This window comes from Equus asinus, chromosome 9, assembly GCF_041296235.1.
Source record: "Equus asinus isolate D_3611 breed Donkey chromosome 9, EquAss-T2T_v2, whole genome shotgun sequence".
Taxonomy (NCBI): domain Eukaryota; kingdom Metazoa; phylum Chordata; class Mammalia; order Perissodactyla; family Equidae; genus Equus; species Equus asinus.
The window spans coordinates 19252484-19269246 of NC_091798.1; the positions used below are offsets into that span (position 1 = coordinate 19252484).

At 39.8% G+C, this 16763-nt stretch overlaps 1 protein-coding gene across 4 annotated transcripts; it reads right to left on the reverse strand.

The window, feature by feature from the left end:
• Positions 1-2754: 2754 nt before the first annotated feature.
• Positions 2755-16763, reverse strand: MAT2B (methionine adenosyltransferase 2 non-catalytic beta subunit). Of its 4 annotated transcripts, XM_070517113.1 has the most exons (8): positions 11239-11422; positions 10336-10411; positions 8753-8947; positions 7280-7394; positions 6946-7098; positions 5395-5588; positions 4071-4184; positions 2755-3695 (listed from the first exon to the last, which is right to left on the reverse strand). In XM_070517113.1, exons 2-8 carry the CDS (start codon positions 10336-10338, stop codon positions 3525-3527), a joined length of 945 nt encoding a protein of 314 aa, XP_070373214.1. In that variant the 5' UTR covers positions 10339-10411; positions 11239-11422; the 3' UTR covers positions 2755-3524. The 4 variants fall into 4 exon arrangements, with proteins under 4 accessions (XP_070373214.1, XP_014698246.1, XP_014698245.1 ...); XM_014842760.3 differs by lacking the exons at positions 10336-10411; positions 11239-11422 and adding an exon at positions 16425-16763; XM_014842759.3 differs by lacking the exons at positions 10336-10411; positions 11239-11422 and adding an exon at positions 14104-14348.

Consider the following 16763-nt stretch of genomic DNA (forward strand, 5'->3'; position numbering starts at 1 on the left):
AGACTTACAGTGAAGGAGGCTCACCCGCTGGGGGCCAGGCCTACAGTTTCACACACACATCTAGAGCCTGCTGGAACACTCACCAAGTGGGAGACTGGCGAGGTCTTCTCCCAGCTCTCCCTTTGCTCGGGAGCACCAGTATCTCCCAGAAGGGGGCCTTGACATGTGTCTGGTGCCTCGATCTTTGCAGCTGCCACCCAGGGGACATCTCTTGATCACCTGGCTCTGGAGGCCAGGGGAGCTTGCATTCCTGGTCACATGGGACTGTAATAATCGGTGTCTCCCAAAAAGGAGCTCATAGGCCAGTCTGGTGCCCCGATTTTTGTGACTGCTGCCAAGGGGACACCGCTATATCAACCCACTCTGGTGACCAGTGTCGCTTATGCTCATGGGTCTTCCAAGACTGTAACTGGCAGAGTTCTTAACAGGGCACAGCAAGAGGCAACAGACCCAGGGGCTCCATCTTTCTGTAAAGGAGGCCTATTAGCTAAATATTGTGACTGTGGCCTGAGGGCAGGCTTCTCATTGAACTCCATCTAGGGGCTGACCGTAATCCTTTCCAGAGACCTCAGAGGTTGGGTGCTATCTTCACGCCACCCGCCACACTCCAGAGCACCAGAATCTCCTGGAGGGGAGCTTTAGAGTCTCTGGGGCACTGGTTTTTGCAGCTTATGCCCAGGGGCGCCCCTTGATCACCTGGCTCTGGTGGCCGGGGTGAGATGGCGGGGGGGGGGGGGGGGGTGGGGTGGGGGTGGGGTGGGGGGAGGTGCTTGCATTCCTGGGTCCCAGGGAACCGTGGCATTCAGAGAGATGGTTATTGACAGATTACCAACCCTCACAGCACAGCCCAGACAGCAGACTGAGGCACACCCCACCCCCAGTCCTTGTGTGAAGGCAGCCACTCAGCTTGTCCTGGAGCCTCAAACTGAGGTGTAGGCTTCAGGTCTGGGACACATCCAGTGGCCTACGGAGCTACTCAACGCAGGATGTGGACGCCTTCTTTGCGCTCTCCCTCTGTCTTGCTCCCGCTCGAGGTATCTCCCAGAAGGAAGGTCCTACACTCGCGTCCAGAGCCCCGATTTTTGCAACTGCTGCCCCGGAGACACCTCCAGATGACCTGGCTGTGCCAGCAGGGCTTATGCTTGCAGCCCCTCAGGACTGTATGTATTTGCATACTTTTAAAAGCTGCTTCCTGAATTTAAGCCTGAGACCCTCCCCTTTGGGATACTGACAGGTCTTGGCACACCCTCAACTACTGGGAGCTATTAGAAATACACTAGGCTGCTTGGACAAGCAGAGGTTTGAGAGACAACCAAGAGCTGGGGCAGGCTGAACAAAAAGGTTCATCTCCTCCATGAGACCACTCCTCCAAGACTGGGAGAAGTGGCTGTTTCATATACTGTATAGAAACCAACACGGACAAAATGAAGAAACAGAAAACTACGTTCCAAATGAAAGAACAAAATAAAACTTCAGGAAAAAACCTTAACAAAACAAAGACAAATGCCACAGGTAATCCTGGATTGGGGAGATTTATAAAGGACACCACTGGGAGAACTGAAATGTGAATAGGGTCTATGGATTAGATGATAATATTGGATCACTGTTAACTTCTTGATTTTGATGGTTTATTATGGGGTTATGTGGAAGTGCATTCTTATTTTTAGAAAACACATAAATTTATCTACTAAGTGAGTGATTTCACATCATAGCTGCAACTCACTTTTAAACGGTTCAAGAAAAAAACATGATTTACTGTATCATATATGCTGTTCTGTGTATAATTAAAGAGGAGATAGTGAGAGCATGAACACACACATATGTTGTGAGTGTATTCTTATACAAGCAGGGTGCCTCTACAAACATAGCAGAATCTGATCTACAGTGGTTTCTTCCACAGACAGACAACAGGGGGCTTGAGAAAAGAATGAGAAAGAGGCCTTTTTTACTCTGAAAATCGGAATTTGTTACTATGCAAAATGAAGCAACAAAAAAAAACCCCAGGAAGCTTCAACTCAGTGGTTGCCAAATGCAAATGCCAGGCCGGCTACCTTAGAAGCACCTGGGGAACATTTAAAACTAGATTAACAGGCATCAATTCCAGAAATTCTATTCCTGTGGGTTCAGGGCAGGGCTCAGGTTATCAGTAAAATTTCCCTAGCTAACTACAAAACATAGCATGGTTTGGGAATTGCTGCTTTAACCAAATCACCCAAATCTAATCCTCTCTAAACTCAAAACTAAGAAATCCGGGAAATTAGAAACAAATATTTTTGTCCAATGAGAGAATAAGATCATAATCTAAGGAAAGAATACCCCACAAATGAAATCAGAAAATCTGAAACCAGGGTTTGAATAGAAGCCAAGTCATACATGTCACTTTACCTTTTCTGCTTCCTTGTTAAGGACCAAAAATAGTATTGAGGCTAAGGTCACCTGAATATTACTTAGTATAGATAACACATTCACAGAACTCTGCATTCTTCAAAAGGAACATCCTATATAAATATATAACAAGATTACAAAGCTACTTACTTTTAGTTAAAAAATAAGTAGAGTATCTCTAAGATTCTAGATCTCAAGTGGAAGGTTCGCCAGTGTTCATTTTATTATTGTGTTTTGTATCTCAATATATTAACTATATTCTCTTGTATGATTCAATTGTTACATAAGAATGTAATTTTAAAAAATCAGAACAATTAGACATTTGATCCTTGCATTCAAAAAGAGAAATAAATACAAGAAAACCAAGCATTACCATGCCAGCAGTACGTATTTATTATTATTATTCATGAATGGTCAAAAGACTTACAAGGCCAATTATTAGTATAACCACACATATGAAATATCACTTAGTGTGACATGGAGTGAAAAGGACAGTTTTATATATATATTAAAAAAATACACATACACACATCCTCTCCTCTCTCAAGTGCTCACCATACACTGCTACAAAAGCAGGAGGCGTGAAGCTGCAGGAGTTCCAATATACATAACACATCAAAAGATCTCGAGCATAAAAACCTCACTTAAGTTGCAAAAATAAAGTATCTTTCTTCAAACATTTTGATCTGAGCTCAGGCAAAGCAAATAATGAACACCAATGATTTTCATACTATTTAACACTTTAAAACATAAAAGGGTCAACAGTTGCAAAAGTCGTGAAAATGTAGAGCTTATAGGAATGAACGATGCATTTCATCCAAAAAACAAGTCTACAGCAGATCTGTTTCAACTTGGCTCTCAAATATTTCAGAATCATAATTTACCATACGCAAACAGCGAGTTAAGCCAGAACAAACAAAGTGATAAACAGAAAAACTGTTACTTCCGAAACAAGGCATTATTGCCCTTAGTTTCTTTAGACCATTTCACTAGCGCAAGAGCATCATTTACCTGAAAGATCATGAGTCACAATTAAAGAGCACTCATACAAAACTATTTCCTTTTTTCTTTAAAAAGTGCCACATACTATACTTCTGATTACAAAAAAAAAAAAAAAAAAAAAAAAGACCACACATACACTAATGAAAAACCGTTTGTCTCCATCTCTTGTCAATGAGGAAAGGCCAGAGTGATTCTTTGATTCCAATTCGAAATGGTGTTCGCTGGCCAATGCCCAAGGTCTCTAATTTGGAGCAGTCAAGCTGAGCATTTCTTGGACGTAGTGCTCCTAAGACTGGACTGTCAGTTATCTTTAAAGAAAAATAAACACAAAAAATAAATGAAAAGCCACATATTGAGGTTTTATATTCTCTACTTCACTTTGCCTTCAGTGCAAGAAGTCTGCAGTGATCCCTAGAAAAATAAACAAAAAGTTTGCCACAGTCAAGACAATGCTTTTCCTATAAACTTCACCAATCCTCACGGCCTTCTTTATACACGATAATTTAGAGAAAAGTAACAATATAAACTGCCACAAACAAGCAAAGTTCACTCTGATTAGTACCTGAAAAGGAAGTTATCCAACACTTCCAAAGCAACAAGAAAAATGTTACCAATAATACACACTACAGCGATGGATGTGGACTTTCAAAAAGTGAGGAGGTTTTAAATGCCATGGTACTTACAGGTCTTAAGTGACTGCTGGGGAGGTTGAAGGCATCGGCAATGGCACATGCCATTTCATACTTAGTCATCTGTTCGTTGCCAGACCAGTGAAAGGTTCCCTTAATTGACGGATCCTAACGAGAAAACAAAAGATTCAAAATAGTTTTAACTTTTTGAGTTGAGTGGAATGGTAGCTTTGACAAGAAAGCTAACTTAAAAGGCCCAGGAATTAAAATGTATCCCTCCTTTTGGAATGTATTCCACAAGATATCTAAAATCAAATTCCTAGAAATATTCCCACCTAAACACAAAAAGCAATTCCTAGAATTTGCCTTAAGAATTTTTAAAAATAAAAATATAAATGGCTCTAATTTTATTTAGTGGAAATCCTAAAAATGATTAGATTTTTATGGAAACACAGGTCAATTTAATGAGTATTTCTAATTATCCTAAGAGCTATAACCAAACCTTAACAGAACCATTTTTCAGGATGAGCTAATTAGCTGTAACATCTTTAAATACTGTCATAGCACAAATTTGAAATATGTAAGTTTTTATGCATTAAACTTTAGTCATACTATTATTAATAGTCTAAAATAGATCAGTTATTCTAACTTTTCCTTTTATGGATATTCTATTTTAGCTCCAACTTTTTTAAATGCTTAAAATTAAGCCCTATCCAAATATCTATTAAAAAATTACAAATTAGTCTTAAAGGGGCTGAAATAATAAATTGCTATGTAGATTCTTCTTTGGCATGATGTAGATCTTAAATAGGGTAACTTCTTAAAAGACATCAGAAGATTATTTTGTTACCCAAAGGAAAATATACAAGTTTTCAGTCATTTTGCAATGAAAGAACAACAGAAAGGATCTATAATATTTGGGAAATAAATTCAAACTCAAGAGCGTAATATTTTTCTTATTCATAAATATAGCCTACTATTTGTAAACTACTTTTATTTGGTCTCCTTGTAGTTTTATTTACTTTTTAAGACTGGCACCTAAGCTAACATCTGTTGCCAATCTCTTTTTGTCCTTCTTCTCCCCAAAGCCCCCCAGCACATAGTTGTATATTCTAGCTGTAGGTCCTTCTGGTTGTGCTACGTGGGATGCTGCCTCAGCACAGCTTAATGAGCGGTGCTAGGTCCGTGCCCAGGATCTGAACCAGTGAAACCCTGGGCCGAAGTGGAGCACGCAAACAACCACTCAGCCATGGGGCCGGCCCCTCCTTGTAGTTTTAAAAACAACACTTTAACTTTCACTCATTAACAGGATTTTTACTCATTCACAGAATTTTTACTAAAATGGAAGTTAGGAACTCATCCTTCCACAGGTTCTCACCAGCATTCTCTTCTCGGCTAACTGACGACACACGGTGGCTACATCTTTGACATGGGTGGGGAACCTCTGCTGCCAGTGGTCCATGTTCGCTGACTTGTTGCTGAACTGCACTTTATCAAACATAATAGTCACGGCACTTTCTTCAAGCTTCTCAACTTCTCCATACAGAACAGGAATTCTCAAAACAGCAGCTCCTAGAGATTAACAAAAGCAGATAGTATTTTAAAGCCGATGGGTTCTTAAGTCTTGATGTAAGATGAAAGTATGTGGATTTAAACACCACAAAGGTAGAAAACTTGCAAGATGCCAAAATGACATTAAGGAACACTTAACAAATGTGTTCCTGAATATTTTTAAATTTCTCTGTCATTTGGGGTATTTTTACATATAATTTCTTCATTATTATGAACATTAAAAATAAAACTTAACATGACAACTGAATGCAATGAGAGAACCTTAACTGGATCCTAGATTAAAAAATAGAATGTAGGGGCCAGCCCAGTGGCACAGTGGTTAAGTTCGCATTTCTGCTTCGGCAGCCCGGGGTTCACCAGTTCAGATCCTGGGTGTGGATCTATACACTGCTTGTCAAGCCACGTTGTGGCAGGCATCCCACATATAGAGTAGAGGAAGATGGGCATGGATGTTTGCTCAGGGCCAGTTTTCCTCAGCAAAAAGAGGAAGGTTGGCAGCAGATGTCAGCTCAGGGCTAATCTTCCTCAGAATAAACAATACGTGAAAAAAAAGGAAAATAAAATAAACTTAACTTCTTGGACAACTGTATACAGACAGGTATTCAAGGATGATCCTGCAGGATAATTTATAATAAAAAAATCCTGAAAAACTAGATGCCTGTGAGTATGGTGTGTATGACAGGGGATGCTTCTCAAGGATGCAGTACAGTCTAAGGCAATAGTTTCAGTGTATAGGATCATTAAATCAAGTACTATGCAGCCATTGACATGGAAAAGGTATCTGAGAGACGGCTCCATTATGCATTGAAATGCAAGTGTGTGTGGGGGGGGGCAAACAGGTTACAAAACAACATGCACAAAAATACTTGCATAGATGACCACATTTGGTGCCCCTCTCTCTGACGTAGCATAATAGTAAGAGGATTTCCACTCTTTACAATTATTAATTTTTTCTTTTAAGAAGGGTGCACTTCTCATAATCAGCACATATATATGTATAAGTACATTTACACAGAAACACACATATGAAAAAAGAAAAATCATACAAATAACAGAATACCTCAATCTAAGAGAAATGATATTAATCTGTTTTTTGAAAGTAGATTACAAAAATTTGTACTATATGATTTGTTTTCTATATACAATGATATTTATGTATATATACTGATACTGGAAAAAGTCTAGAAGGATTCATAAATTCTTTAGGATTTCTAAAATTTATTTTTCTTTTTTATTAACTACGTTCTCTAATTTTTCTCCAATGATTTGTGTTTCTTGTTTTTAAAAATTAAAAACGTACATATATATCACAAAAAGGAATCCTCAAAACAGTGAGGGGCTAACGAGACTGTCTTACCTAAATTGTTCTCCAGGACGGCCTTTTCTCCTTCTAATTTGGTTTTGCCATACAGGTTTAGGGGACTTGGTATGTCTTCCTCCCTATAAGGTGGATTTGTTCCATCAAATACATAATCTGAGCTAATGTAGATTAGAAATGCTCCGATTGCAGCTACAAAAGAAATGAGCAAGAAAAATACCTATTATTACAGGACATTACCCTTTACTGGAATTTTTAATGGCTTATTCATCGTATATAAAATAAATCTCTTATATGTGATCTATAAACCTTTAATCTTCACAAACTCGGCAATCATTTAATATTTAATGAAGATTTTATAAAGTCACATTACCTGCTTCCTTTGCTAAATTCCCAGAAGCATCCACATTAAGTCGAGAAGCAGCATCCGGCTGATTTTCCACCACATCGGGCCTTCTCTCTGCTGCACAATGCACTATGACGTGGGGCTGGAAGCGAAGCATTGACGCATTTTTAACCCAAAAAGGAATAAAATAGAGGAACCACAGTTTTCCAACAGTAAATTAATGTATAGAAAAATGTTTGTTAAATCAACATTCTTTCCACTAAAGTATCAATGTAATTTTTTAATGTAATTTTGTCACAATTCCCTTTCCCAAGGTTCAAACTTCCTCAAAAATATATACAGGCCCTGAAACGGGAAGAGTAATTTAGTAGTCCCTAGGCAAAACCGGACAAAACTCTGTATCATCAACTGTATTTCTAAATCAAAATAAGCTTCGTCCCCTAATTTGGATGAGAGAAAAGAGCTATCATTTATATAATTAATATGACCTAAATATTTGATAAATCTATGTTAAAGGAAGAGGAGTATTTTGAAATTAAATTCAAAAATTCCAATCTCTTACACCAACTATTTAAAGAAAACCAACTATCTATAAAAATTATATTTCCAGTTGAGTATTTGTATGCCACTTATATGCTAAGCACTGTGTGAGCAGCAAGGATTTCAAAATTTTGTGGAAAAGACAGATACGTAAAGAGACTGTTTCAATATAATGTGACAGATGTCAACAGACAAATGCAGAAGGTCCTTTGTCAAGCAGCACCTACTTCCCAGAGGAGCTGAGCAGAGCTGAAGCCTGGGATGACCACTCAGGCAGGGCTGGTACACCCACATACGAAACTTCCTCCTTCGCAACTGCTTGAGGCAGCACGATCTCAGAGTTGTCTGCAAACTTAATGTGCATAATCTGAGGTGCTTCTTAAAATGTAGACTCCTGGGCTCCACCACAGACGGACCGACTTAAACTCTCTGGGAGGGAGGGCTAAGCACCAGTCTCCCGAGTGATTCTCATGCAGGTGTTCACTGGACCATGTTCTTAAAAAGGACTCTCGATCTGATCAGAGGTGCAACAGAACGTAAATCTTTCTCTAACTTTTCTGCGACCACGGCCAACAAGTTATTTAACCTCTCTGAGCCTCTGTCATCTCTAAAATGGAAATGATAATATCTATTTTGCAGTGTTGTAAGGTTTACAGATAACACTAAAAAGGCATTTGCACAGAAAGTGGTACTTAGAAGAGCACTTTAAAAACATGAGCTTTTGATAAAATGCTTAATATTTTTGTCTTTTTTCAACTTACGTCACAATCTAATCATTTTAAGGATTGCATATGCTTTGTAATGCTAAAAAAATAAGTCAGTGCACCATCTATTGTTATTGCTTTACAGGTTAGAGCTTAAGTATAGTAACTTCCTTGAGAGCAAGAACATTTTCTGTATCATCCAGACAATTTTTAATATAGTTTACCTATGGCTTAAAATACACAGACTAAACCATACCTGAAAATCATAAACGATGTGATGAACCGCATCAGAATCCAACAGATTAACCTGTTCAAACTTTGGTCTTGCTCTTCTATAACCACAGCCAAAGGCATGCCAATTATTCTGCTTAAATTCTTTGTACACAGCTCTGCCAAGAAGCCCAGTGGCACCAGTAACCAGAACCCGCCTACTGGGGATGTTCACTTCCTCCTAAAGGGTGAAAGGGGAAGAAAAGGATTATTCACTTTGAAAATATTCTCTCCACGAAATTAGTCAACATAATCGTCCACTAAATACTTCAAAGTCTAAGTAGTTTACTTCGTGTCCGAAATCTATAAGCCAATCCATAAGTTATAAAAAAGATTAATCAAACTACTTCACATAAATTTTAATCATCTTACCCAAGAAAAAGAACCTAAGACGATACTGCAGAGAATTGCCTAGACTAACAGATTTAGATTTCCTGTGTTAATGATGAAAAGTCTTATTTTGACGAGCAATGATGTCCAAATGAGCAATAAATAGCAATTTTAATAATGTTCTTCAGTTTAGAAAAATGCACAGTTTTAAGCTTATTTTATGGCCTGATTAAATATTTGCTATTTTATTTGGTCAGTAAATCTACAAGTTGACATTTTTGGTCTTCAGTTTTTAATCCCATGTTTTCTTCCGAATTTCACTGAGATAACATATTTTGCTAGGCCGAGTTGGAATTCCTATTTCATAGGAATTTATGTGGAGAAAAAATAATTTTGGTCCTTATAGCACTAAAATCTTTCTAAGTTTAACCGAATTAGTGAATGTTCCTGAGTAAATTCTCAATTGACCTATGAAGACCAGTTAAAACTAATAAATACAGATAGAAGAAAAAGAAAAAAACCTAAAGTATTTTAAACTGACTCGTGTTGCTACCGTAAAAACGAAAAAAGTCCTTAAACACTGAAATTGAAAGAAACTACTATTTAGGAAACATTTCAAGTTCTGTGTTTCCAAGGCATAGTTTAAAAAATTCCCCTTCTTCCCAAGACAGTTACACCAAATTTTCTCCCAGACTCTTGAATAAAGTCAACATTTACTATTAAAAAACAAAAAGTTTTATTATATTTCATCAACTTGAGGCTTTTTGATTTCCAATGTTGTTACAGTCACCTAACTCTGAGCTGTCAAAAACTGTAAACAGGCATACAATAACTAAAGACCTATCTTTCTTTGCCCTTAGGTCAGCTGAATAACTGTGCAGACAATGCATTTGAAAAAAAAGAAAAGGCCACCTAAATCAGGTATTTCTATTGTAGGAAAAATCTGAAATAAAATGGCTGACAGAGACAGTATAAAGGTTAATACTTAACGATATCTTTTCTTTAGTTCAACCAATTTCAACACATTTTAAAGGGTGAAGAAAAATTCATCTAGGTTTTACATGGCAACCCTTGACTCTAGGCCAATTGATTTCAGAAAACAAAGATTTCAGCCTGCAAAATATTTTCTTTGAATTCTGGCAAGAAGACAGCTCTACAAAGACTGAATTATAAAGAGCAGAAAACAAGCCCAAGTCTAGTAGAGATACAATCAGAAAACAATTCACACAGGATAAATACCATCAAGATCCCTCGGAAAATACTGTAAGAGAGCCATGATTTGGTTTCTTCTGAGTTTTTCACTTTTTACTTCACTCTAAAGAAGCAAAGGAATAGACAGCAGTTCTTAAGTCACTGGTTCTCAGGCTTCAGCGAGGATCAGAATCACCTGGAAGGCTTTCGGACCAGGTGGTCTAGGGTAAGGGCTGATGAAAGCTCCCAGGTGGTGCTGATGATGGTGATTTGGGAACTCTGCTTTGAGAGCTGTAACCTTGAACTCCGGGAAAGTCCAAAGCTTTCTTAAAGATAAATTTCTCTTATACAAACAAGCCAATAAATTGCCATTTACCCTTCTAGAAACAACATCTTTCCCCCTCAAAAAGGAAAACTAAAAAAAACAAGTCAAAGAACAAGCATTAGGCAATCTACAAAGGTCACTAAACATAAATTAAGATCTGTGTCCCTTGTTGATTCTGTGAGGCACACTTTTTCCTCATTTTAAGATCTCTGTTAAACGAATGAAATAGAGATGCATCTTATGAATGCATCAGTTTGGTGGTGTTGCTTACTTTTTACTGCAGCTCAGAATAAGAGTCCAGATGATCTTATAATCAAGAGCATCTTAGATTTGATGAAATACAGTATTAAGTTAAAGCACAGCAAGGGTCTTAGGGACTATAATACACTTAATTTAAAAAAAAAGAGATAGCAGTTGTATGGAGAAAATACAAGCTTATATCCTTATACCCTGGGGTAATTTGTAAGGTCCCTAGAAGAAAATATGAAACAGTTCATGGTACCCAGTGGTCAGACGTCATTGCTCAAAATTTTCTTTAAAAGAGCAGAGATCTGAAGTGCAAGCATTTTCTGAAACAGAAATGATTCTGCACAATTGTCTATTTGTTACATAAACCTACCCCATACCTTTGATCATAAGAATAGCCTCGTTAGGCAGGGCAGATACTATTTCCAAAGTGAGGAACCTGAAGTCTAGAGATGTTAAAGGTTGTGCCCACAGTAACGGAAAAAGTTGGGAGCAGAACTTGGGTCTTCTTCCTTCTGTGGTCAGCCAAATACATACTGAGCTGTCTCAAGCCTTTCGACTTCTATTTGGTTTCATGATGATTAAGTTTTATCTGCTCTGCCACAAACTGTGGTACTGAGAAGTTACTCCATCCCTACCCATCTAATTCCTCATTGGTAAAATGAGGCCTCTGGGCGCGATGACTAAGGGTCTTCCAGCTTTACAGCTCTACAATTCGAACATTTTCCATGTTATCCTTACCACAAAGGGGTCTGAATAGAGTGAAAGGAGCTTCATTTACTTAAAGAACTTTTCCTCTTTTCCCATAATTCCCTCTAGACTCACTGACACCTTCTGTCACCAGTACAGGAGCCAAAACAAGATTTTTTTCATTTGGATTGCAAGTTTATTGGTGGTTGGCAAATAAAATATGTGCATCACTCTGAAATTAAAAGATGCCAAACAAAAATAACTCTTCTATTTTTGAGTTTCTATATATAAACCAAACTCTACCTGAAGCTTTTTAAAGCGCACTGTTTTGATTTTTTTCTTTTTAAAAGAAATATTCCTCTAAAAATTACTTTGGCCCATTACTCCATAAATTATTTTAGTCCTGCAAAACAGGAATGTCCAAACACCTCAAGGGACTCAGAAAGGAATAAAAAGCTGTTTAGTTAGCCCAAACCACAACAGAAAAGCTGAAAATATTCTGTCTGCCTGAAAAGCCTACTTTCTCAATTTTTATTATCTTATGGGTTATCTCAAACATCAGTTTAAGTTACGCTATTGTATATAAACTCTTAGATGTACAGAATTCAATAACTTCAGGTGACCAGATTTACAGACACTCAAAGAATTCTTGAAAAATTAAATACATATAAATAAATGTAGAGCTATTGCTCTTATTATGCTACGTAATTAAATAATACCAAATTGTATAGGTAATCAGAGATAAACAGCTCTTTCAAAATGGTCCAAAGAGGACTCTGGGACAGAGACTTCTACTTTAGCACACTTGCATCAACTTCTACTAAAAATGCCCAAGGAAAAGTAAAGAGCAAAACATCACTAATATCTAAAGAGGGATCTTCCTAAGTTTCAGTGGTAAGGATAATAATACTTTGCTATTTTTAGAACCTCTTAAATTTGGCAAAGCTCCCTATTCATTTCCTTAATTGGTCCTCACAACATAGCCCTAGAGGCAGATCTTTCACCAGACATTCCTAGACTTTTAATAAACGTTTATAATCCCATTACTACCTAGGACACTGGTCTAACTCCTACTGTCACCATCTTGTACCCCAGAGCCAGTATTATTAACAGAAACCATTACAGTTTGCTTTCTCCAACATCAACTATAAGACAGCCCTCATTCTCACGAGTGAATTTTAATTTTACAGTTTTTGAGACCAGCAAATATGTGCCAAGCTTTTGGTTGTACCTTTTTTTTGGTGAGGAATATTGGCCCTGACCTAACATCTGTGCCAATCTTCCTCTATTTTATGTGGGGTGCCGCCACGGCGCGGCTTGATAAGCCATGCGTAGCTCCGCCCGTGGGATGGGATCCGAATCCGTGAACCCAGAAGCGGAGGGCGCGAACTTAACCACTAAGCCACCAGCCTGGCCCCTAGTTGTTACCATTTTTAATGTAGGAAAACCCATTTCTATTAGTCTACTAAACTCCTACTGTGAAAAGTGATTAAGCTTTATACATGCACATATACATACATGTATGCATAAACACTAACGTAAACAATATGTAACATTATTTAGTTCTGTTTGGGGTACATAGGAAAAATACGGAGGTTTAACAGCCCATCCATCCTAACTTTACCCCCAAAATCCCAAAGCGACTTGAAAACACTAAATATAGCACATGTTGGAGGCGTAAAAATTTTGCATTATCAAAAACATCCGTCTCCTATATCCTCTCGTATAACCATAAGACATATTGGCCTGGGCATTAACAGTCTTCCAATCCCCAGTGCTAGATATACTCTCTGGACTGATGCACGCTGGGGGCCTGGAACAGAGAACACAGAGAATGAGGGGAGAGGAAGGGGACTGCCAGGGATGGCTCTCGCGAAGACAATCATCCCCTTCCTTTCTGCAACCTCCGTAGTGGTTCAAAGCCTGCGATAGTCAAACAGACCTGTATTAGAATCCCGGCTCCAACCTTACTGAATGAACTTGAGCCAAGGACTGACCCTCTAAACCTCAATTTTCTCATCTGTAAAATGGAGCAAAATCAGATCTCGGAGTTATAAGGATTAAAATAATGCATGTAAAGTGCGTAACATAGTGCCTTGTATAAACTAAGCGTTCAATAAGCTGCCACCTCCAATACTGTCATTATTTCTGGAAAGCCACCTTTCCCCTTCTTTCTCAGAGATACGAACTGCTAAGATCGAGGGATACGAACAAAGAATGAAAAAGAAATTAAGAAAATTAAAACCGCAACAGCTCTGAAAACCCCTCTTCGTTCCTAGCCGGGGAGACCGAAGATTCGGAAGTGAAATTCGACCTACTCATTTCCTGCCGCAGCACTGATACAGAAAACCCTGACGCGCGTGCCAACTTGGTGGCACCGCCCTCGCGGTGGTAAACAATCTCGGCGGCACCGCCCTCGCCTCCCGGGGCTGGAAAGGCGGCGCCGAGGCGAAATCAGGGCGGCGGCCCCGCCTGGAAAACCACTCGAGTCCCCGAAACGGGGCTCATCTCCCTCTGCGCCCCCGACTCCCAGACCCCCGGGCCGATTCTTTCACCTCTTCGAGCCGGCAGTTCCCGGGAACAAAGTGGATGGCGAGCTCCTTCTCCCGTCCCACCATGCCCGCCGCCTTCGCGCCGCCGCCGCGGCGACCGCCACTATCTCCAGCCCAGATCGCTAGCGGCCGCGGCTGCGTCGCCCTGGGCCCGCCTCCCCAGTGCGGGCCAGCCCCCGCTCGCCGCTTCCGGCTTCCGCCGCCAAGGCCGCGCGCGCTGACTGGCTACGCTGCGCCGACCCTCCCCCTAGGAAGGGCGCGAGAGCGTCTGGACGTTCCCGGCCCACGCGCCAACTCTTAAAGGGCTACGCAAAACAAAGGCCTTGGTTTTAAGCGGTGAGCGCGAGTTTTGTTTGGGGCGATTTGTGTATGCGCTTTTTTCCTTCTTGAGTAGGGAAGGCTTGAATCGGATTGCCTGGAGTTTCCATTTTGCAGACTGTGAGCAGTGTGCATGAGAATCAACTCGGCATGGAATATATAAAGTGGGATAAAATATTTTAAAGTCATGGGCAGGGAGGCGAGAGGGAGGAAGCACAGTGGACATACAGTATCTAGAGAGATTTAGAAAGAGACATGGAATAAAAATAAAAGTGTTGGTATCTGAGTCATTAACACCTCAAGAACTCATTTGTCTTTCTGGGATGCTAAAAAAAACACAGTACGTGTGAAATTCCAAAGATGTCAAACTATTTTTTACTTAGTTAAAAAAGGTGGGAGGGATGAATTTTTTGGGTGCCTCTTCGAAATGCAGACTCTCGGACTGTCCCAATAACTACAGAACGAGGATCTGTGGTAGTCCAGCCTGGGACTCCAGAGTTACTTGATTTACCAAGAGTTTAGGGCACCCTTAGAGAAGCACAGCCTTAGGGCTGCAGAGTTGGGATACAACCGAAAATTAAAGAAGGAACCAAGGGGAGAGAGGACTGCTGGACCTTCTGCCGCCTGTAACGCGTTTTAAGTGACAAATCAGAAACAGCCCTAAGTGTTGAGCCTGCCCTAGCACGCAAGTGATTTCCCTTCCAGTTCAAAACCTCTTAAGTCCCACGCCAGCCGGGATGCCTATGAAATTTACTCAGAAAAAAACTCCAGCATAGACCGTGTAGTGTTCGCCAACTTTTCACCGAAGTGAGGGTCCTTGCCAGACACAGAATACCAAGACCTCCAAGTCGCCCACAGACGAGACTACTGCTTGGTTCTTTCTAAAAGCCTTTATTTTCCTAATCCTTTTTGGTTTAATCTTACAGCTAAAGAACAGGCAGCCTTTTAAAAAAGTTTTTCCACGTCTGAGAACCGTGACTTTCCTTTCTACCCAATCCCCAACAAAAACTCATTTCCTTCTTTGTGTAAATAGAAAGTTTCTTTGGAACAGAAACGGAAGAGACCCTGAGGCCCCTCACTTCGATTTTTGTTTTAATCCAGGCTGTTACTGTTAATCGGTCTAGCATTATTTACGAAGTCGTTGAAAGGACTGTCCCAGCACTGAACGTGCATCATCAGGAAACAAAGAATAGGCATTTGTGGATTCGGGGAAGCAGATTCAAGATCCTCTTAATCCTCGCCCCTTTGAAAACTGGGAATTTTTTTTTTTAAGTTTCTAGTTGCAAGGTGTGATACAATCTAATCTTTCTGGGGGAAAAAAATTAAGTGTTCAACGTGAAGAAAATTCAAGGATATGCACATGCGATTAGCATTTTGCTTCTCACAGCAGCCTTGTCTAGGGTGAGGAACAAAAGAGTTTACTTGCCCACATTTGAGACGCTGGTTCGATACTTGCCAGGTAAAACTGGGGGATAGTTCCAGGGGCATATGTTCGTGTTATGACTTTTAATCATTCTCTTTAGAGATGAAAGTTTCTACGTGAATAAAAACGCCACCGTTATACAGACAATATCCAAGTTCGTGTGGTGGCTAAGACTGTAAGATTAAAGAGAGCAACCTGGAGCTAAAAGTTACATTAGCAGATTCAATTCATGCCAAGACAAAGAAAGGCTGGAGAACACAACTATGGATAAAATCCTCATTTATAGAGAAACTTCGCTTGCATCATTGCATATAATCTGGTAAACGAAACTGCTGTTCTGTTTTGCATTTTATTTTTGTCACTTAATGAGACTTAGCTGAGCTCTCCGTAACCTGGTTCTCAGGGTCAGTAATTAAAGTCGGTTTATTCTTGCATGTCCTAAGGTTCTGTGTTTTAAGGAAATGAATGACATCTTTTCTATTTTTTTTACACAGCCCTCCGGCTTTTACCAGATGTTTAGTGGGATGCTTTTAAAGCAACTCTAACTCCAGAATACTTTATTTCTTGAATAGTTAGCTCTTACCTGTTCCATGTCCTCCGGCATTTCAGGCATGATTCCAAAATTCTCTCAGGAAAACAGATTTGGGTTGAGTCTCAGCCTCTGCCTCCCCTGGCTGGGTCTTTGTTCTGCCCCACAGAGCGCAGGCACGCGAAAACGTGAGCCGCAGCTTCACTCGACCTTTTAAATTAGCATTTTGATTCCTATCCCAGAATCTCGTGCAGTTTTTCACATTGCAGTAAACTGGCAGCTGATTCCCCGTGGCGGTCTCGAAAATACCCAATGAGAAGTTTCATATTTAATTGCCACCCAAGTGAGGGTTCATTCGCAAAACCATTAGGAAAACCAACTTACTTAAAAGGA

Coding starts and splice junctions, on each gene's coding strand:
- MAT2B (XM_014842759.3), bottom strand. CDS start 14,166: ATGGTGGGACGGGAGAAGGAGCTCGCCATCCACTTTGTTCCCGGGAAC. Junction 7,395..8,752: donor ACATCGTTTATGATTTTCAG/GTATGGTTTAGT, acceptor CTTCGCTTCCAG/CCCCACGTCATAGTGCATTG. Junction 7,099..7,279: donor GAATTTAGCAAAGGAAGCAG/GTAATGTGACTT, acceptor TTTCTTTTGTAG/CTGCAATCGGAGCATTTCTA.